Here is a 22,955-nt window from a genome sequence, read left to right as displayed (position 1 = left end):
TAGCGCACACATGCACACACCACACTCGATGACCACAGACGCTCGCTGTCAAAATGCTGGCATGAGGAAGCACAGCAGCAGCAGCGAGCAAAGTGTCCTTCCTGCTGCCTATTGCTTCAACACAAACCGAGCCACAAGAGCACAGCACCCACACAGCTATGAGCTGTTGGCCCACCTAGAATTTGCCCCCAAAGCAGATCGCTTTCAAGATAAAACCCGCATGGCCACACATTGCTGCCAAGGTACAACCCCCCCACCTCCCCTCCCCCCAGTTCCATGCGCACGATGAAAGAAGATGCGTTCTCCACTTTCCTCCCTTGTGCACGCAAGATTGAGCCATAATCGTCGCCTCACCCTCGCATGCTTTCGCTCGCGCATACAGCATATAGCGCACGGAGATGGTGTTATGGCCTTTAGACTTTGTACGGAACATCAGGGCAACGGCGACGGCAAAAATGCACCTAGAGTGTCCAGACAATTGCCGTCACAGTAAAATATTCTTTGTAATCCATGACATCACAGACAGCAACATACCATTGCCGAGGCTTTGAAACAAAATTCATAAAATGAAACCTTGACCTTCAATTTATCTTCTAATAATCTACTTCTTCTGATGAAATTAATGAAAATAGTTTTCAAACAATACTTTATTCATCTAAATTGATTTAGTGTTTTTCTTGAGTGTTCCTTTAGCCCGCCCAACAAGCGAAAATATCTGTCTCGGTCGGATGTCTGGTACCACCCAACACATGCACGTACTCAGTTTTGCAAAATTTTTCACGTAATAAGTGCCTTTCACAATGTCACAGGATGAGGGCAGCACATTTTGTTTTTCTTAATGCTTGAAGGGCTTTTTGCACGATTTGTGACTTGAAGCGCTGACAGGATGACAGCATTTTCTGCACATGTGTTTTATGGATGAATTCCACCTTATTTAAGTGAATCAGATCATTCTAGTGCTGTCGGTGAATACATTTCACATTCAGACAATTGGCGAACGTTGGGTGAAAGCACTTGAGAATACAGCGACCATGAGGAGCCACCATACCTGTAATGCAAATACTGGGCTTCACCCAGGAAAGTGCTTTGAGGACTACCACACAGTACTCAAGTACTGTTGAAAGCCTCAGGGGCTTCTGAGAAGTCTCTGAAATAAATTACTTTACACGCATTCATTTACCTGAACACTCTTTCTGCGCGGTGCTTAAGCACAACATGGCTCCTGACTGGAACAACCGCAAATTAGGTAATTGTTTGTGACCACAAATGGTTAGTTTGCTTGCTACAGCTTTCCTTTTTTCCCTACTCTTTCACTTTTTTTAGCATGCCACCAGCTCCTTCTACATCAGGCACAAGACAGCACCAACTTTCCCCAAGGTAATAAACCCTGTCGAATTACCGTGTGAACTTCTGTCTGCATCTCATAGAATAACAAGCCACTGGCAACAGGACACTGGAAATCAGAGCCGGAATAAAATGCATTCTCGCCTGCCTTACTGAAGTCATTGAAAACATTCCAATGATTCAGCGTGGTTTACCAAAGCTCTAAGAACATCGCAACACATTCACTCTGAGGGGAGTTTGCATACTTTGAGGCTTATGTTCTGTGCAAAACAATAATAATAATCTATCTTGCATGCTTTCCCTTTCTTTAAAGCTCCGTGTCCAGTACTCTCAGTTCAGTAATGGCGCTTACATATCCAAGTGACACAGCTTTCCTGACCAGAAAATAGTGAGTGCAGAGTGGTGGAGAATGCACACTAAACGACGGTTATTGCCCGGGGACAAAGCGAGCCCCAACGAATGAAAAAAAGTATGCATGAGAATTAAATAAAATGTCGAACATGGCAACTGTCGGCACAGCAAAAACAAAATTAAACATCATCATCAGCCTGTTGTATGACTAAGGCCTCTCCCAGGGATCATTACCTTCACCAAGTGGACCACCATTGTGCCTGGAAGTTTTCTAATCTTACCACTTCTGTGTAACCCTTTGACAATGTTTCCTTGCAGAACGATAAACATGCCAAAAGAAAGGCACTCTTGCTGTCCTACAGTAAAATAAAATCAAATCAAATTGTGGACTTGACTATCCGATTAATTTTGTGCGACTGGCGTTTTTAAGCATGCACCTTTCAAATGGTGTTTGTTAAGTACAAAAGTGTTTTTGCATTCCACTGCTATCGAGGTGCAGTTGTGGCAACTGGGAATCAAACCTTGCGTTCAGCAATAGAACACCCTGACCCATTGTGACCGTTATGTACAAGCACCCGGACGAGAAATAATACTATTCACACTAACGTTTCATCACAGCTGTGCATGTCTTTATTCTTGGGGAGGCTTCAGTGCCTGTAACAGAATGTGACCTTGCCACACAAGGTAACAAGCGTTCGCGCCCAAAGCACAGGCGAATCAACAATGTGCCATGGTGGGCCAGTTGGTTTTGTGACATGGTGGAACACTGTGTTGCGAAGCAATACCAGGAACAAGGACGTGAAGAGCTTAGACACTAGCCAGGCATAAGTGCAGACTATCGTATTTGCATGATTCTACCATGCCCTCAGTTGTAAAGCAGTTATATTACCACCAAAATATTTAAACAATAATAACTTGGTGCCGATTCTATCGCGTGCGTCAAGTTACGAAGCCTGAGTCAACACATACAACACAATTTACACAATTTTATGGAACATGCAAAGGCACAAAGACATGCGCACAGCTGAATCTTAGCGGCTAGTCGTTGTTGTTGTTGTTGTTGTAGCCTGTGGCACGTGTGGCTCCTACCCACGATGGGGGATTGGCCAAGAAATGGATGGATTATTCCAAAATAATATATAGCATAAATTTCCTAATATCTATGGGAATAGCATTGAATAGGGTTGAATAACCGGCTAAAATAAAATCAGGAAGGTGCTGTTGATGAGAAATAATTAATTTAAAAGTAATAATAAAAAATAGAATTTAGCAGGGCATGCGTTTAGATTCTGTAAGGAATGTTTGGACAGCGAAGCATGCATCCCTGTGGCTGAAACCCAAAGTGGACGCCCCGAACGAAAGAATTGCAGGTTCTGTCAAGTCCAGGCCAATTCTTCTAAACGGCATCTCCAACAATCTTTTTCTTAACGCAGCAAAGCGGCTAGTCACTGTTGGAATCTGACAAAACCTCCTTTTCTTCTATTGACCACAGAAAGTCATCATCAATTCCATCTAATGCATTAGAAATGCCACACATACAGCAAACTGAAAATTGGCGACCGCAAACCATGGCAGAAAATATTCATATATATCCGTTCGATGGCAGTGTGGCTAGCTACCTTGCATTGAGCTTCCTTATTTTTTGCTTAGTAAGAATCGGTTTCGTTTTTGATTTTGAGTAGAATTAGTTACGATTGTAACGCGCATGCAAATTTTAATGCATGTTTTATCCAAAAAATGTGCATGTTAGAATCGTGCAAATAGGATATCAACGGTGTAATGACAGCAGCGTAAAAATCATAAATGGGGATGATAATTAGCAACATGCACAGTGAGGTCACACATGGTCGAAATGCCTTGTATTTCCCACTAAACGCGATTAGTTCTTCACGTCTCTTGTTCATAGTACTTGCAGAGCAGTGTTCCACCATGCCACCGGTGTATTAAACAGCACCAAATACAAGTGCACCCCTGGTAAAACTTATGTACACTGTCGTCCTTTATGAAAGGGAACACATGAGCGCGTGGCCTGCGCTCTGCGGTGGCTGCCTACAGTGCCATCAACAGACAGCTAAAGAAAGGATGGATGGATGTTATGAGCGTACCCTTTGGAACGGGGAGGTGGGTTGTGCCACCAAGCTCTTGCTACTATGCTGCCTAATATCCTACCTAGGTTAACCAATGAAAAAAGAAAAAAAAAACACTGAACTACCACGTCCAAATTTTCTGATCCCCTATTGCGAACTGTGCTTTTTTACGTCTCCGTCTTTTGTCGTTTCCCTACTTTTCTTCCACCAATCCTCCAATCGCCTCTTACAAATGTCTATTACGGACCTGTTTGCTTTACCACTGCTCCCGCTGAACCCAAGGGCTTCAAGGAGGCCAGTGGTGCCTAAATCGACCGCTGGGTAGAGAGAGGTCTTCACATTCTAATAAAATATGCTCCCTCATTTCCCTAGCTTTACCGCAGCAAGCACATGCTTCTTCTTCCTTCTTATATCTCGCTTTATAGGTGCGTGTTCTAAGGCATCCCGATCTCGCTTCGAAAAGTAATGAGCTTCCCTTTGAGTTATCATAAATGATTTCTTTCCTGATTTCGTTTTTTTCCTTTTAAGTAGTTACTCATGGCAGGTTTTTTTTTCCATGGCCGCCAGCCATGAGATTAATTCAGCCTCTCTGACTTTCCGCTTGACCTTCTTTGTTGCTGTGTTGCCCACCCCACAGGCCGCATACTTGCTGGTAAGCTTCCTAGTTCTTTTCCTCCACTGTGAATCAATGTTTTGCCTGTACAGATACCTGAACACTCTCCCAGCCCATTTACTTTCTTCCATATTCCTCAGCCGTTCTTCATACTCAATTTTACTGCAAGCTTCCCTCACTTCAAAACTAGTCCAGCCCATATCCCCCTGCACAGCTTCATTTGTAGTCTTCCCGTGAGCGCCCAAAGCGAGGCGACCCACTGACCTTTGGTTCCCGTCGAGTCCTGATTGTACCTCTGATTTAAAGCAAACAACCGCATATCCAAAAGTAAGTCCTAGAACCATTACCCCTTTCCACATACCTCGGAGGTAGCGCTCTGTGCTTCATTATGGCTGCATTTCTCTTCCCCTTGACTGTTATGGTTTTTTCCTGTGTTTCCATATATCCATTGCCTTCGTTTATCCATATACCAAGGGATTTATATTCTGTTACCCGAGGTATTTCTTGGCCCTGTATCTCCACTGTCTGTTCACTGTTTTCATTGAATACCATAACATCTGATTTTCTAACACTAAATTTCAAACCTAAATTGTTGCCTTCCTGTCCATAGATATTAGCCAGACGTTGCAAATCACTTTGCTTGTTAGCGAGCAACACAATGTCGTCCGCATAAAATAAACCTGGGAGTTGCTGCTCTATTACTGTACCTGCCTGTTTGTATGAGAGATTAAACCCGATATTACTTCCTTCTAGCGCCCTCTCCATCCTCACCATGTACATTATAAACAGCAGCGGGGATAAAGGGCACCCCTGCCTCAGTCTTTTGTTGATATGAACTTTCTCCGCGCTCCTCATCCCTTCCCATTCAACGCAAACGGTATTTTCTAGGTAAATCTCAAAAGCTGTTACCTAAGCCGTCCCCTTCCAGAATATCCCACAACATGTTGTGGTCTACGTTGTCGTAGGCTCCTGTAATGTCCAAAAAGACCACATACAACGGTCTGCTTTCTGCTTTTGATATTTCAATGCACTGAGTAAGAACAAATAAGTTATCATCTAAATGCCTACCTATCCTGAAGCCATTATGAAGCTCTCCCAAAATGCCATTATTCTCAGCCCATGCTTGCAGCTTTAATTTGATTGCCTGCATTGCTAGCCCGTATAATACCGATGTAATGGTCAACGGTCTATACGAGTGAATTCTGTCTTTCTCCCCCTTACCTTTATAAATTAAATTCATTCTACTTTGTTGCCAACTGTCTGGTATTCGTCTATCTTTTAAAGTTCTTTCCACTGCTTTCACCAGAGCTTCCTTTCTTTTTGGTCCCAGTTCATTTATCAGCCTAACGGGAACCTCGTCTAGCCCTGTAGCTGTGCGCTTAGGAATTTTCTCTTCCGCTTTCTTCCAGTCTAAATTTGTCAGCACCAGCTCCTTTTCCACTTGGGTCTCTTTCATGCTCTTTTTTTTCTTCAAATACAACCTCGCCCTTGCCTTGGAAAGATTTGGCTGTTACTTTTTGGATGTAATTTATTGCCGCTTCTCCTTCCAGTCTGTTTTCATCTTCGTCTAGGATATGTTGTTGTATTGTTGTTGACTTCCTGCCTAATAATTTTATGTGATTCCAAAATATTCTAGGTGCGGCCTTCCTTGCAAAAGCATGTTCACTTTTGGCGTCATCTATTGGCAAACAAAATAACAAGCCATGGCCAGTGGACTAGCACTGCTAGATTATGCTCCCTCTCTGCTGGAGCAATGCGTGATGCCTGCAGCGCGTCGTCTGCTGCTGACAAATCGAGAGTGGTGCACGAGCATGATCGAAACGCAGAAGCTCTGCCTTTCGGCTTACGCCGGTGGCACTTCGCCTAAACTAGACCTATATAGGTAAAGAGCGATGCACTCAGGGGAAGGTTTCATTGTTCTTCTTCTGTAACTGAATGATACTCTGTATCATGCAAGCTCCATGGCTTCGTTGTGGAACTCGCATTTGCTTAAGCCACCACTGAATACATTTCCAAGAACACAATATGCAGCATTATAGTTCTCCAACGAATAAAGGTGTGAATGTTCATGGAAACATGCTTAGCTTCAGCTGTATTGTTCCTGCGTCGCGAATGAAAGTAGAAATGGCAGTTTAGACTCGCTTGAGGATAAATTTCAAGCCGACCTTGCATGGCACTAATCCCCGAATTCGAGCGTGTTCGTACACGCGAGGATCTGCGTGGACTTCAAAAAGACTACGGTAGCGGTTCCCCATTGGCTAAATGATCACTATGTGTGTGCAATAATCGGCAGCAGTCCTTCAATATCACTGCATGGTTTTCAGCCGAGTGGCAGCGCTATGATCGGTTCGGTCGGTGGACCAAGTTCGAGACTAGGATCATTTAAGAATACCGGGGTAAAGATAGTAGTGATAATGCGCTACTTCATACGTGTAACATATGGGCTCGAAAATATTACGAGAGGGAAAGGTAGGATGCTGACCGCCTTGCCGGTCAGCATCCTACCTTGATAAGACCGGCTTGATAAGAAGTGATAGGGGCATGTGTAGCTTAATTCCTTTTTTGTGGGCCACGAGGCAGAAGGCCACCAAATGGCTCGTGTTCCATTCGAAGAAGGCGAAAAAATTATTGAACTTAGCATTGCTGGCTACAGCCAGCGGTATATTGCATCGACTACAAGGAGGCCACTAAAAACAGTAAACAGGACCGTTCAGGCTTTCAAGAAGGGATGCCGTGTGAAGGACGCTCCGCACAGGCGCAGACCTCGGGCAACAACTGATGACGAAGACCGTGCGATTGTGGCTGCAGTAGCACTGAGGCCGCAGACAACAGTCCCTGAAGTACTTAAGGAACATGGCATTAAGGCATGCAAGACGACTGTGAAGCGCCGCCTCGCAGAAGCTGGTCTCAAAAAGAGGGTTGCTTGCAAGAAACCGCTGCTACGAGACACCAACAAAGCCAAACGCCTGCAGTTTGCGAAGGACCATGCAGATTGGACTACCTCCGACTGGGAAAGTGTTGTATTCACCGATGAGAGTTCAATCACGACCCGGTGGGACCAGAGGCAAAGACTGTGGCGCCCAGAAAACGGCTGGTAGGTGTCGTTTTATACTTCAAGTTTATTATATCACTGTAAGAAATGCTGAAAAAGCTCTACCGGACGGTTACCCTGTTTTATACATTGTATATATTGTAGTGTTTTATATCGCGTATACGGCAGAGAGAACTTGATATTCAAGGCACAGTATTCACCAGTGTTAAAGTGGAGTTGAGTTCTCTAATATTACTAATATTATTACCCTCATCATTATTAGTTCGCATTTAAAGATACTTTAGCACATGCTGAAAGTATAGACACGGAAGAGGGGACAGTAGGCTGGCAACTGCCACAAACAGAAGCACACCACCAGCCCAATTGCTGTTTAGATAAGAGAGAATAGAAAATAGCAAAATAACTTGAAAGAAATAGGAAAGTGAATGAAAACCTAAGACATGAACAGCCAGTGATAAATGCGCGTGCTATGTAGCACAGCAGAATACCGCATGTTTGCCGTAAAGGAAGGGTATTCAAGATAAGTTAAGCGACTGTTGGTTTGGTGTCAATGCACGATCTAACGATACTTTTCTGCAGTTACAGACCAGAATACCTCCAGCGAGTGGCTGCAAGTGGGCGTTCATCAGCGTGCATGTGGGGCCTCGTGACCAAAGAAGGGCTTGGTACACTAGTCTGCATAGAAGACAGATTCACATCTGCCGCGTACTGCTCAATCCTGGACGAAGTGATGGTGCCCTACTTGCTCAATGGGCACTTCCCGGAAGGTGATTACACGGTCTCTGCATGGACTGTCGGCCGGCGACCATTGGGGTGCCATAAATGAGGAGTGGGAGCGCCTGAGAAGCAACAGATCACTAACGGCCGCCTTGTATAATTCGCTACCCACAAGAATGGCAGCTGTCGTCGCAGCAAATGGGGACGCCACGAGGTACTGGGAAGTGCGTTGGCACAACATATTACAGCTTTTTTTTTTTTTTTTTTGGTGCTGAACACAAAATAAAAATTTACATATATTATTTATGTCAATAAATGTATTGACACCTATTTTTGCATTTTGTGCTTGCGTCTTTTACATACAGATACATTAATTAAAATATTTACAAACATTTCATTGGAAAATCTTTTTCCTTCAAGTTCCTCACGTAGCAACATCTCCTTCGCTGTCATCTTGGTCAGGGTGCTTTGATTGTGCATGGCGTTAGAGTATCAAGCGCAGATATACTAAACGATGGAGAACTTTCTCTGCCGACAGACCAGTACTTTCCGGGTAAGTGAGATTCTGCCTCGAAGGAAAATTTCTGCAGCATTCAGTGATACACTTTCGAAAAAGCACACCTTCCCAACCTTCCCCTGAGTGCATTGCTCTCACCTATATAGCTCTAGTTTAGGCGAAGCGCAACCGGCGTAAGCCAAGAGGCAGGGCCTCTGCGTTTCGATAGTGCTTGCGCACCACGCTCGATTAGCTAGCAGCAGACGACGCACTGCAGGCATCGCCCGTTGCTCCAGCAGAGAGGGAGCATAATCTGGCAGCGCTAGTCCACCGGCCATGACTCGTTATTTTGTTTGCCAATAGATGACGCCAAAAGCTGACGTACTTTCTTTAGCTGTCGGTTGGTGGTGCTGTAGGCAGCCGCCGCAGAGCGTAGGCCACGCACTCGCGTGTTCCCTTTCATAAAGGACGACAGTGTACAGCATACTTCAAGCATGAGACAGAAACAAATAAACCTCAGAGGCTTTATAAGAGTGATGGGCAGTGAGGCCCTTAACACAGTGGTCTGACACTGCTGTAATTTGCTTCGCCATCCTCAGTTCTCTTTTTTTTTTCTGCACAAGAAAAACAAAATAACAGCTTAACTGGTTGATTGAATCAAGTTGTGCTCTCCTAGGTGGCAGAGTGTGCAAGACAATAATGTGACGTGTTCTTTCCAAAGTGCACGACTGTTCACAGTATGCATGACAATGTATCATTACGATATTCAATGCATGACCAGTTTCCTGGTAGCTTACATCATAACATTACTGCAGTCTGCCATGGATGTCGAATGTCCATGATGCTCTGTGATCCAGCATTCATCGAACAGGTAATGTGAGGTTCTATGTTGTACAGTTGAGTTGCGGTAATCAAGTACTGAAGAAGTGTGAAAAATTGCTCCAGGTAAAACTCATTAGCAGGAAAGGAGCGGTGACGAGATGGCACGGCCTGCCAATGGTAAGTTGAAGAAGAGAAAGACTTCTGTTTTGCCTCCCACAGCTGTCGTGTGACCACTACATCGACTTTCTCAATGAAAACAGCCAATTCTAACTTCGTTCGAATTCTTCCACGTTCAGAACAAGGTTCTCATATTGTAGAGTGTTGCAGCTCGAGGTGGCGTTAGGGCAAGGAATCCACCAAGCCCATCAACGAATACATCCAGTAGTAGGAATGAAAGGAAAAAGGTTTATTTGACATTTGCTACGCGACTCCAGTTACGGAAGCTCACTCCATGCAGGAGTATGTTAAACGTCCAAGTTCACATCAGGACACAGCGGCCCCACTGCACGAAAAGTCTCTGCTTTTAATACCGTTGTCTTCTCTAGGCGAGTTGACTGGGAAATCTGAGGACTGTAATCACAGCCAATCACAATCGTTGAATCGGCTGTGATACCATACTCATGCTATCGTAATGCGCCACAGCACCCGCTCACCCGAAGCACTGAATAGACGAAGACCTGGGAATCCACCGTCGATGCTAGGCTTCAGTAGCATTTGACGTTGGCCCTGTTCATCATTAGTTCGGGCTGCCAGGTAGTGGTGGGGTTGGGTGTCTTTTGTGGAGCCCATCAGCAGTCGCTGCGTTGACTTCTTGCTAGACGCTGATGGATGGGCAGGGGTTGCCTCGTGGGAAACGCCTCTGGCCATGTTAAGACGTAACATGAGACATTTTCTTGCTCTTCCATTTCTGTTCTCATAAAATGAAGCAAAATCAATATGCATTCTGAATGGTTTTATTTACAGTTATAACGCAGCTGAACATGCATGGTTTCGTGTACAATTTCTGTAATGCCAGTTTCAGTAATGGTGTTTTACACTGACTTAATAACAAATGCAATGTTTTTCTGTGATGTCATAACCACATCACCTACGTATCTGCAAAAACACAGCCATTTTGCCTCCTTCAGCTCGCTTATACATTCCTAAACATTAAAATGATTGAAACTGTGATGTAGAAAACTCATCACTTTACCCAAACATAACCAGACCATCAGCTGTTTGCAAGTACAAGAAACCAATAAAAAGGCACAAAAACTACATGTTAAATAATAAGCAGTACAGAGAGAGAACCTCTTTAACTGGATCTTCGTTATCTGCACTTGGACCAGATGAAAACTTGGCCACAGTTATTAGAAGAAAGGGGCACATGGGCCATTTTTCAAGACTCTAATATGACGAAAACTCTAACATGAAGTACCGCTGAAGCAGTTAACTGTTCTAGACAAACAGGCAGCATCTTTGATGGTGATTGTGATTTCCTGCTTGTCGTTGCAGAATTTTGGGCAAAAGCAAATAAACTCCTGCAGTTCGGAGGCTTTCCATATCATAAAGAAAGATGCATGGATTGCATCAGCAACACATCTATAGCTGTTTATTTGGAAGTGAGATTCAACTCTTTCTCTTTGCCGTGTTGAACCTGTATGCATATGCATTACTCCACGTTCTTTCTGCTTGGCTGAGGCAAAAAAATTAATCAGTAGTAAGTGTAGCGCCCATGGTGTCTGGTTCTCTGTCCTTTGTCCCATTTTGCGCTACAGCGGCTTAATGAAACATTAACCAATTCGTCCAAGAACAAGTTATGCTGAGTTACTATACATCGAAGTGCAGAACAAAAAGAAATGCCAAGGCTGAATTGGTGCACACAACCAACAGCTGAATGGAGTGATGCACAATGAACAAAGCTCATGTACATCTGCACTCTTGTGGTATGCATTTCCGTCATATATGCAACTTTCTTCTGCCAACTTTAACAACCAAATCAGCTCAGTTTGTCCCTAGCACATGACACAACCAACAAATATGTTATCACACTTTCCTCAGCAACTTTGGCTCCTCAGCTGATTTCACCTGAACTCAACAGAATTCAAATTAAACAAACATCACCTTAAGCACAATGTGCCTACAGGCACAGCACATTCTAAAGCAAACGCTTTTTACAAATATTCGGCCCTGTCCGGTGGCACTTTGTTCTGAAGATGAATGTATACCGACCAGGTTTTGATTCTTTTACAAGTAAACACCATGTATAGTTTACTTACCTATGACAATGTGAGAAGAAATCGCATGACTATAGAGAGCTGGCTAGAGAAAGCCAATTTGGCTAGCCCTCACAAAACAAGCACAGTCTGGCAGCGACACCTGAAGAAGTTGTCCTTAGGTGAATTGAGTTTAAGCACTGGAGGATGAAAGGTGCTTGACAATGGTAGACAGTCAATGGCAATGGTAGAAAGAGTCACCAGCCGTGCTTCCATGACAAAATGATGGCACAAAACAAAGCACACACTCAGTATCGGTACTTGGTGGAGTAGTCCTTGGGCGAGACGACCAAGCCACGTCCCTTGCGGGCTCCTCGGTACACAGTCTCGATGATGTCGATCATCTCCTGCTTGTCCTCCAGAGCCCAGTTGATCTTGTTGTTGTTGCCTGTGCCCAAGTCGATCATGATGTGCTTGTTGCGGAAGAAGAACATCACTGTGCATGGGTCGTACAACTCGTACATCTTGTTGAAGTCTGGAACTTCGGAGATGTCCACTAGGTAGAGGGCAGCAAAGTTCTTCACCTGCACGTTGCCAACAAGCAACTGATTAGCATCAACCTAATAAGTTGTTTTCTGCAAACACTTATTCTTAGAAGTACTAATTGTCTATTCTACATAATAACCTCCTCAGACAATGTCCACCTCTGAGTATAATGGCTTTCATCACTTTTAACGTTAAACCAAAAATGATAAGCTAAAATAACCTGGTGCAAGATAAAGCCACTGCAAGCTTGTTAGCAATGATTCCCATGTACCAAGGAAGGGTAGCTGCCGTATGATTCTTGTCATTCCAAAATTGTCAAGTATGGAATTGCTCTGCTCTGCTTGGAGTCTGCCCTCAGGAAATGGTGTACACACACGATGCAGACCTCGTTCGTTCAGATCAAGCGACTTAAAGTAGCACGGTTCCCCGACTCGTTGGCGACATCAGTCACCAAAACCCTTTTCAGAAGGTTAAAGGTACCAGTGCCACAAGGGAGGAAGAAAGTGCCACAACCGTTATACCTGCAGTGATTCCTTATGTTCATAAGGTCTCCCATAACCTCAAGAAAGTGGCAGGCTGTTATGGCGTACCTATTGCCTTTTCTGACCCCGTCAAACTGGTTTGATTCTTTTTAAGAACCACTCGCGAGGAGACCGGTTCACAAGGCTGTGGCAAGAAACATTGCACATCCTAAGGGAAATGCAGTACAGGGGTGGTGTAAGAAATTTCCCTTGAGCGTGGCAGACAGACAGGAGAGGACAGACTGGACGCTGCATAAATGAACGAGCCAGGGAATGCGAACTAAATCTAATGAAAGATGGCGTGGCACATTTGCCAGCGCACTGCAAGACCTGCACGTGCAAACCACATTTCCATGAGATTAAGATTCTTGGTAGAAGCACAAATCAAACAGCATGTGAGCTAATGGAAACTTATATAAAAAAGAAAGGTTCAAGTTGCATTAGCGATACATCTGTCTTGCTCTACAAATCAGAAATGAGATAGTTCGACCGCTTGATTATGTAGGTTTGTGAATGTCCTGCGCATGCGTGTATGCGTACATATATTCCTAGGTCACCTCCCAAACTAAATCGGTTGGGAGTGCCACCCGTGTTGTCTTCTATGTATCTTTCTTTTGTGTGTGTTTTAACTTGCAGCAAAATACATGTCTTTTAAACAAAATAACAATGTACAAAAATAGCCACTCCAACGTCATAGGATAGAAAATACAAGAATAGATAGTAAGCAAAAGAATTAACTCATAAATAAGAACAAGAAAGCATACAGAATGCAAGAAACAGCAAAAAAGGAAAGACTTTGTGCTTTTTGTTAAAGTTATGCAGAGGAATAGGAACTTATGAGTTGGTGGAATTTACCAGGATTTGCTTTGTTTCAGAGACAATGAAATCAAGAAGAGCGTTCCATAACCGAATGGCATGAGGAAGTGGCAACCAATTGAATGCATGAGCTTTCCCATAGATGCACAAGGTGCAACTTGAAGCTGTGAAGATTTTCTAGCTGCATGATTGTGATCATACTTGTGAGGTAATGATAAGAGTGCAAAATCATGATGCGCACTTAAGGGCGGAAGTGAAACATCAAGTTTTATTTACGAGATGCTTAAATTGTAGGTTTAGTTGAGTGAGATAAACCTAGTGGTCCTATTCTGAACTGATTACGACAAGCTGATCAGGCTATGATAAGGTGCCCGAATTGGAGACCATCAGCACATATGGTAGTAATGCGATGGGTCCAGGAAAGGCTTGGTACGAGATTAATGCCTAAGTACTTGTATGAAGCAGCTAGAAAAACCAAGATATTATATAGCAGAGTGTGGGTGTAGGCCAGTTGGCGATTCATGATTTTGGGAAGTTGCCGCAAGCAAAACATGAAACTTGAAGAAAATGACAACACAAAGCAGACAACCGCTTCGTGTTGTCCCTTTCTTCAAGTCTCATGTTTTGCTTACGGTAACTTCGCAAAATCAGGTTATCTATGCGATAAGGGAAATTAGAGATTGAGTGTTTACGAGTGAAAAACATTACTTTGCATATAGATGAATTTAGAGTCATTAACCGAGTGTTACACTGATCCAAAATTAGCTGAAGATTGTTTTGGAGGAGGAGGTGATCATTGGAGCTGGTTATAGGGCAGTAAATAATGAAGTCATCAGCAAACTTTTGCACTCGGGATAACAAGTTATCGGGAAGATAATTAATGCATATTAAAAATATTAGTCACCCAAGAACACTACCTTGTGGCACGCCGGAGGTGACATAGGAAGAGGGCCAAGCAAGATTGTTAACCACTGTAGACTTGATAATTTGATAATGGGTAGAGCATCGGGTTGCTATGCTGATGGAAGCAGGTTCAAAACCAACCGTCGAGCTAACTTGAGTCGCTAGGTATGAAACGCAGCTCTTCATTCCAACTTGGGTCACAGGGTATGTGCAATGAGAAAATTCAGTGGCAACAATGTAGCGGTGAATGCAAGAGAAATGCTTTATCATCGTGGTCCCCGATCTATGATTAAAACAGCAATCACCACATTGCAAAGTGATTTTAAAAAGCTCACTCAACACTAGTTCTGCCTCTTCGAGGGGCAAAGTGAAGCTGACGACAGTTCAGAGCAGACCACAAGTTGCTATACACACACTCACAAACATAAATACACTTCTTTTTTAGTTTGACACTGTTCATGATAATGCCTTGAAAAACAAATGAGAAAAAGTTCCCTTTAAATTTTTTCTAGTGCTGAGCAGAATTAAACCTGCGTCACGGATATTCAGACAATCTTGTATGGGTACATATTTAGACGCATGCAACGTGCAGACCTTGCGGCAGCTCCGCTTAAATGCCGCACTGTGTCCAAAGGAATGTGCGAGAGAGAAGCCTGGCTGCACACGTGCCTGATATATGATGAATTTCAGTGGTGGCGATACGATCTGTTGTCACATTGCTTCTTTGCTAATCACATTAATGTCAACATTCATCATAACATGGGTTCTGCCAGAATTTTTTTTCTATGTTTTCGAGGTCCCGGACCTTCATATAATGCAACAAAAGATACCGTGCCAGTGGTCCTTTTTTGGCAGTGTTTGGTTGTTCCCCATCACTACAATGCGACAATATCATGATGGGTCTCTCGAGCCTTTCTACATCAACGCCAAGATGCTGCATCCACCTTCTCAACTATGGAGTAGAGAACCTCGTCCATCTTCATGCAGGTGGGGTCCCAGTCGTGCCCAAAGCGGATGACCACAACCCGGTCCTCCTCCGACAGGATGGCCTGGTCCACCTGCCAGCCATTGTGCAGATGCTGCAGCATGTACGACATGGCTGCTCCTACTCACGTCTTCTTGCTCCTGGGGGGGGGCAAACAAAGGCACATCGGTGCTCACCGATCTCAATTCTATCGTAAAATGACTCAATCTTTAGCACATCTTTATGATTGTCGCATAAATAATTTACGATTTTTAATTTGTGTATAGATTAAGGCAAAACCAAATTAAACACAGCTGAAATACAATTGCTGAGTGATTTGTTATGGCCGAACTTTCTGGACCAACTGATTATATGGACCTGCTGGAATGGCAGCGACATGAAATGATAAAGCCACTGTATTACAGCAATTGAATCTTCATCAGCTGTTACATGAATATTTCACTAATAAGCTTCATAAACATTTAGGCTTGTCTGTAGCACAAGTAATTGCTAATGTAATCACATGCAGCAGAGTGGCTGCACACAGCATTCCTACACAACGTCTGCGAATCTTGAACAGTCAACATACTGAAAAATCAAATAATTTATACATTTTTTCTCCCAATTTTAATAGTTTTTAGTTTCTACAGTCACATATATTTTTTCTTTATTTTTAAGGTTGGCAGGTCTCACAATGTGTCGTGCCAGCCAAGGTGCTGCCATGTGTAAAACAAGGCCTATATTTGTAAAAGTTCACATGCAAGAGCATTTTCTAATGCTAGCTTATGGGTCCCCACCGTTTGTGAAAGCAATCGGCATGATAAGTGGCCACATGGCAAATCAGTTCTACTGAAATCATGAAGGTGCTGTAAATGCTGCCCCCTAGTGCATATGCGAGTAGCTGCTATCTGTGGAAATGGAAGGGGACACCTAGTGGAAGCAGTTTGTGTTAGTGCCCTCCCCATGACATGGTCGATGAAATGGAAGCACGTAACCTTTGGCTTCAGACAGAATGTGTTGGAGATCTGCAATAAAGGGCGCAGTTATGCAATTCCTAGTCCGGTCCTCTCCCTCCTCTGGCCTGGCTAGAACTGGAGAAGCTTCGCGAACGCAAGTAATTTTCATAAACTCAACAGCGGCAAGAAGCTGTAGTGAAACCCAAATGTGTACATCCTAGTAAATTTTAAATCGGAAGGCAAGAGCAATGACTAGCTGGCAAGTCTACACCTAGTAACAGCAAAAAGCGGCGAGACTGGTGACAGTGTGCATGTGCGCTCAAAACAATCTGCAGTTTGAATGCTTCAGGAGTGCACGCCTTTGCTATCTCACTGGTGATATTCACTGGTGATATTCACTATCTCACTGGTGATATTGAGTCTCACTGGTGCTCACTGGTGATATTCGAGAGGGCACGGCGGGACCTTCGTGAGCACAACGATGAATCCGTTGCTCCTTTTTGTACAGGTCAGGCTGTGGACTGCGTCCATACCAGTTCGCAATTCATCGGATAACACGACAACAATCGCCGATGCTCAAGACCACGTGCTCACCTACGGAAGACGGGCTTTCATGACGAGGCCAGACCATCCGGACATGACATCAGCGCCGCCACTGGGATATATAAGCCACGCCGACGGGGACCACATCAGAGGGCACGGCGGGACCTTCGTGAGCACAACGATGAATCCGTTGCTCCTTTTTGTACAGGTCAGGCTGTGGACTGCGTCCATACCAGTTCGCAATTCATCGGATAACACGACAACAATCGCCGATGCTCAAGACCACGTGCTCACCTACGGAAGACGGGCTTTCATGACGAGGCCAGACCATCCGGACATGACATCAGCGCCGCCACTGGGATATATAAGCCACGCCGACGGGGACCACATCAGAGGGCACGGCGGGACCTTCGTGAGCACAACGATGAATCCGTTGCTCCTTTTTGTACAGGTTGGTGTGCAACGCTCATCTATATGTCTTCGTAGCGATAATAGGTTCATTATTGTCCTGCCGTGCCCGGCTGTATGTTTGTCACTGATTGATGAAGCGTGGAATGTGCTTTTGCTACTGCTGGCTGGGGATGTAGAAGTGAATCCCGGACCTTCTGGTATTGAGCTAATGTTAAAAAACATGCAAGAAACCTTGCAGGCCTCGATAACCAGCGTTTCTGTTTCACAAACATCTCTTGAAAAAACTATGAATGATAGGTTCAATAAACTAAACGACGTACTAACTGTTATTGCAAAACACACAGAACAACTGGATCAGTTACGGTCAGAGGTCAACTCTTTGAAAGAAACTATACACAATCAACAGAAGAAGCTAAATGACTTGGAAGACCGAAGTCGACGAAGGAACCTTATAATTTTTGGCCTTGAAGAACCAACAAATGAGAGCGCTGTTGACTTGAGAAAGCGGGTTCTTGATGACATATTTTGTGCTAAACTAGGTGTCACCACCAATACAGTCGAACGGATACACAGAATAGGTAGAATCAGCGATAAACCTAGACCTGTGTTGCTTAATTTCTTTGACTACAATGAAAAAGTGTCTGTATTGAAGAATTGCTTTAAGCTCAAGAAAACAGGTATATCGATCTGTCACGATTACTGTAAGGCTACGCTGACTAAGCGTTCTCATCTTTGGCGGTATGGTAAGCAATTTAAAGATGAGGCGCGAAAAATTTCACTGGACTATGACCGGCTACGTGTAGACGACAACATATACGAATGGGACGAAGTAAGCTCGCAGGTTGTCGCTCTTCATAAATCTCGATCTACACGGACATCTGACTGACCCGAAAAGAAAGAACTCCGTATTATCTTGCTTAATGCAAGAAGTCTTGCCAATAAGTCTAATCAGCTTGAAGATATTCTTTTTCTTCACAACCCACATATACTTGCCGTAACTGAAACGTGGCTTACACCTAATATTAATGATTATGAAATTATTCCGCCTTCCCACAAAATAATAAGACGCGATCGCGAAGGACGAGGAGGGGGCGTGGCTATAATAACAAAAAATGAAGTACAATGTGTCGAGCTTGAGGGGATCCGAAACCATGAAAGTGTCTGGTGTAAAATCAATTACAGAAATATTTGTACCTTGTTTGGCGTGGTTTACCGGCCACCAAAAAGCAATGTGTCATACCTGGAAGCACTGGCCGCTTACCTAGAGCGCATGCTCAAACCAAATCACAAGCTGGTGCTCACTGGTGATTTCAACTTGCCAGGCATAGACTGGAATGTACTCGCTATCTCGGGGCCCGATGATGCAGACAACGCACGCCTACTTCTCGATTCTTCATTTTTTCATGACATGAAACAAATAGTCACTATTCCCACTCGCACCACTGCAACTGTGCAATCGGTTCTCGACCTTGTTTTTTTGAAAAATTTTCCTGAAGATTACTCAGTTACTACTTCTGATGGCATCTCGGACCACAAGATTGTTCAAGTTACCCTAAAGATCAATAGCACAAAAGCACCTCCCTCGGTAGCAACTTTTCATGACTTTTCTGCTGCAGATGATGAATCTGTCCTAGATGCAATGCATTTCTCACTTTTTGATTTTGAGCATGGTGGCGATGTTTCTCATCTTTGGAACGAGTTCAAGAAATTAGTGTCATCATGCATTGACAGGTTTGTTCCTTTGCGTAGAAAGATTACAAAGCGTCGGAACCCATGGATTAGTCGGGACATAATCCATCTAAAGCGGCGTATTAAGCGAAAAAGGAAGGGTAAAACTACGTCAGCATTAACCGCCCTTCAAGAACAGCTGGTTACTAAATTGAAGCTTGCGCGTAGTAAATTTTATGGCCAAACTCTTACAGCTTTCTTGAAGGAATCTCCTGAGAAATTCTGGCGCTACTTGTCAGGTTCCCAACCGCGCGTAAATTATCTAAAGATTAATGGTAACATGTGTACAAATCATACTCTTGTTGTAAATGAATTTAACACTACTTTTCATCAAGCGTTTACAAGACCAAATGCTCAACATTTACGAACGCAATACTCTGACCCACCACCCGTTGCAAACTCAATGCCCGACCTAGTTCTTGGTCGCGCAGGAATACTTTCTCTTCTTTTAAATATAAAAGTGAAAAAGTCAAGTGGTGCTGACGGCATACCGAATGCCTTCCTTGTACGGTACTCAGAGATTGTGTCCCATTACCTTTATATTCTGTTTAACGCATCACTCAACCAATGCTCCTTACCCGCAGATTGGCTCACGGCAAGAGTAGTTCCCATATTTAAATCGGGAGACAGGCTAGAAGCTCGTAACTACAGACCGATTTCTCTAATAAGCACATGCTGTAAATTGCTGGAGCATGTAATAGCTCACCATATATCTCAGTACCTTGAATCAAAAAAATTCTTCGTTGAGTATCAGCATGGTTTCCGGAGGACTGTCTCAACAACTACACAACTAATTTCAGTTATACATGATTTTGCTTCAGCTCTAGATAATTGTTGGCAGATAGATGCGGTTTTTCTTGACATGTCAAAAGCCTTTGATCGTGTGCCACACACTTTACTCATTGACAGACTAAGGGATGCCGGGCTTCCTGAGAGATTGATATCATGGTTGCAGGCTTATCTGAGTAATCGATCACAGTTTGTGGAGTGTGCGGGTGTTAGGTCTGCTGATCTGCCGGTATTGTCTGGAGTTCCACAAGGTTCAGTGCTTGGTCCTCTGTTGTTTTTAATTTATATAAACGGCATTGCTTCTAACATCGATAACTCTGTTACAATAAAATTGTTCGCTGATGACTGCGTGATGTATAGTGTTGTCAAGAGCTCCTCTTGCCAAATACTACTGAACAATAGCCTCTGTACACTGGCGGACTGGTGCGAACGAAACGGTATGCAAATAAATTTTGATAAAACCGTTGCCATGACAATAACCACAAAGAAAAAGCCACTGTCTCATACGTATCACATTGCTAATAAAGCTATTCAATCGGTAACGTCTGCCAAATATTTAGGACTAACCATCACAAGCAACTTAAAATGGGACAAACATTTGAAGAACGTTTGTACAACAGCGTTCAATAAACTTTGCTTTTTGCGCAGGAAGCTAAAAGACTCGCCGTCAAGTGTTAAACTCGAGGCATATCGCACTTTGGTTCGACCAGTCCTTGAGTACGCTTCCGCAGTATGGGACCCATACTACGTTAAAGATATCGCACAAGTAGAACGAATTCAGCGCCTGGCTGCTCGATTTATTGTGTCTGACTATCGATCTACATCATCTGTTACTGACATGTTGCAGCGACTGAATCTGGAACCCCTCTGTGTACGCCGAAAGATTGCGAGACTAAAGATGCTTTATTTGATATATCAAAACAAAATCGGTCTCCCGCGCGAAACTTATCTTTCCCGCTCACAACACAGATCTTCTAGAATTAATCACTCGAATGTTATCCGCCCGTACTTTGCGAGGACGAAAATGTTTCAGAAGTCTTTTTTTCCGCTCACAATTGAAGAGTGGAATTGTCTGCCAGCGTCTGTTGTTGATTGTGCCAATGTAAATTCCTTTGTGAAATCTTTGTCATTGCACTTGATGTAACCCTCTCCTGCTAGGGCAGCATTGCTGCCTGCAGTATTTTGAAATAAATAATAAATAAATAAATAAATCTGTGAGGCCCCATCGTGCACTGCTACAAAGAGCCCTCATCACACCGCATCATCACTACTGCGCCTCCGTTTTAAGGGAATACACCTCGCATACACTCACGAATTTCTATTCTTTTTGATCTTTATTCCCTGGCACAAAGCGCATCCTGATTCAGCTCCTATTCTCACACCAGCTTTTCGCGAGCAGGTCCACACAGGTCACTCTGCCAGGATGATGCAAGCAGGAGGGCACACAATGCTCCCAACAAAGAGTGCTATGTGCATTTGCACACACTGTTGCCAATCTCACCACTATGAGGTGCTAGCATATCATGTGGTGAGAGCTTGCACGTCCTGCTGAAAAAATTGAGTGTGTGTCATCAGGAAACATGGGACGGTTTCTTGGTGCACTGAGGCTGCATACATGACCGTAGTAATCTATGAAAAGCACACAAACAGTGCAGCATGCAGCCACGCACTAACTGAACTACTCTTCAGTACACATTTCCAATTCTATTGACAGATGTTTCATAGTTCATATTTACACGACCTCAATTAACTGTGTCCTATTCTGTACAGAATGCAACAAAGAAAGCACCATGAAATGGTTTGAGACTAAATCTAAACCACAAAACACATAATTAACATATCTCTAACCACAGCCCTGGCAACGGTACTCATCACATGTGAAGTGACAATTGAAATTTTCTGGGATTAAAATTAGGAGACGAGGCAAGAATTGAAGTAAATGCTAATTTTTTTATAACTTCTTACTAAGTACTTTGGACAGATAGGAACTCGTGGCAATGCATTCAAGTAATGACGAAGCATTGCAGAAACACCCATTAGCACAGCTGTATTGACAGAGACCCCATACGCACAGCACTCGCTAATCTGTGAATGACCTGCACAAATGGCATATACTTAATCATGTTTATTTACATTATTTATTCGAAGAAAGATGTGAGACACTTACAATGGCATTGCTATAAATGCAGAAAAAAACTAGAAAATGTTAAGCGGTTTAATTAACCTGCCGATATACTGTCGTAAGGAAGGAGGGAAGATGGAAAGAAAGACAAGAAAGGCTACAGAACTATAATTTATAGAACAAATGCAGCTTTGATTGTATAATGCTTCTTATATGCACGTGTCTTGAACCTGTGCAAGCATTTCGGTGCAGCTAAATATTCACATTTCTCCAAACAAAATGTGCAACATATCGGCATTGATCACCGATAAATCTCGATTCCTTGTACTCACTTTTCGCTGAACGTTTCGTCTACGCTGCACACCGAACTGGACAGACTACGGAGGCGAGTGTGACAAATGATGCGTTCCGTGAGTGTTTCTACTGCTGTCCACATCCTTCTGACTGCGTCCACATAAACGCTCGGCAGCGCCTAGCTTTGGACCGGCCACATCGACACCCATTTATTAAACGAGGACTGACGCAGTCAAAACACGAAACTCGGCCACTAAATTCTGCGGAACGTACAGCACCAAACCTCATTGCTTATGTTAGTGAAATACGTACGGTAAGGCCAAAATTTCTTCCTTCGGTAGACGAAACGCTTTCCCACACACTGAACAGCAGCCGACGTTAAGCTTACGACTATATAGTTCACGACCTACCGTATTAAAGGGCGACCTGCGCATCCCGCGGTCGCCTACGGCCACTACGGCAGCGCGCGGCCAAAGAAATACCACGTGATCATTGAGTAGGGACCAAGCGTGCCGGTAGAGGCCGCCAGTGCTCATCCTCACAGCAACGCCCGAAACGCTCCAGCCCTGCCTTCAGAGTACGGCCTATGGTACGGCCATAGGTACGGCGATGACGGTAAAAATTCGCAGAGGAGCTGCAGTAAACTCGGCATTTCACATTATTGACAGGGTGTGGCTACAGAAAT

The 22,955-nt window shown here is 43.8% G+C and overlaps 2 protein-coding genes across 4 annotated transcripts in view; one reads left to right on the top strand and one right to left on the bottom strand.

Annotated features, from left to right (window-relative positions):
• Nucleotides 1-1,467, top strand: part of vito (nucleolar protein viriato) — a 56,742-nt gene extending 55,275 nt beyond the window's left edge. The window contains exon 5 of the mRNA XM_070523028.1: nt 1,324-1,467. Coding sequence (XP_070379129.1) covers nt 1,324-1,381 — 58 coding nt within the window. The 3' untranslated portion in view covers nt 1,382-1,467. The remainder of the gene's footprint in view (nt 1-1,323) is intronic.
• Nucleotides 1,468-10,419: 8,952 nt separating this feature from the next.
• On the bottom strand, nt 10,420-22,744 carry Dim1 (thioredoxin-like protein Dim1). 3 transcript variants are annotated; one of them, XM_070523024.1, is made up of 5 exons: nt 22,583-22,744; nt 17,221-17,334; nt 16,978-17,147; nt 15,408-15,588; nt 10,420-12,261 (listed from the first exon to the last, which is right to left on the bottom strand). In XM_070523024.1, exons 4-5 carry the CDS (start codon nt 15,558-15,560, stop codon nt 11,986-11,988), a joined length of 429 nt encoding a protein of 142 aa, XP_070379125.1. In that variant the 5' UTR covers nt 15,561-15,588; nt 16,978-17,147; nt 17,221-17,334; nt 22,583-22,744; the 3' UTR covers nt 10,420-11,985. The 3 variants fall into 3 exon arrangements, with proteins under 3 accessions (XP_070379125.1, XP_070379123.1, XP_070379124.1); XM_070523022.1 differs by lacking the exons at nt 16,978-17,147; nt 17,221-17,334; XM_070523023.1 differs by lacking the exons at nt 16,978-17,147; nt 17,221-17,334; nt 22,583-22,744 and adding an exon at nt 22,309-22,570.
• Nucleotides 22,745-22,955: the final 211 nt, after the last annotated feature.

This window comes from Dermacentor albipictus, chromosome 8 (genome assembly GCF_038994185.2).
Source record: "Dermacentor albipictus isolate Rhodes 1998 colony chromosome 8, USDA_Dalb.pri_finalv2, whole genome shotgun sequence".
Taxonomy (NCBI): Eukaryota; Metazoa; Arthropoda; class Arachnida; order Ixodida; family Ixodidae; genus Dermacentor; species Dermacentor albipictus.
This window is presented reverse-complemented; position numbering and strand designations above follow the sequence as displayed.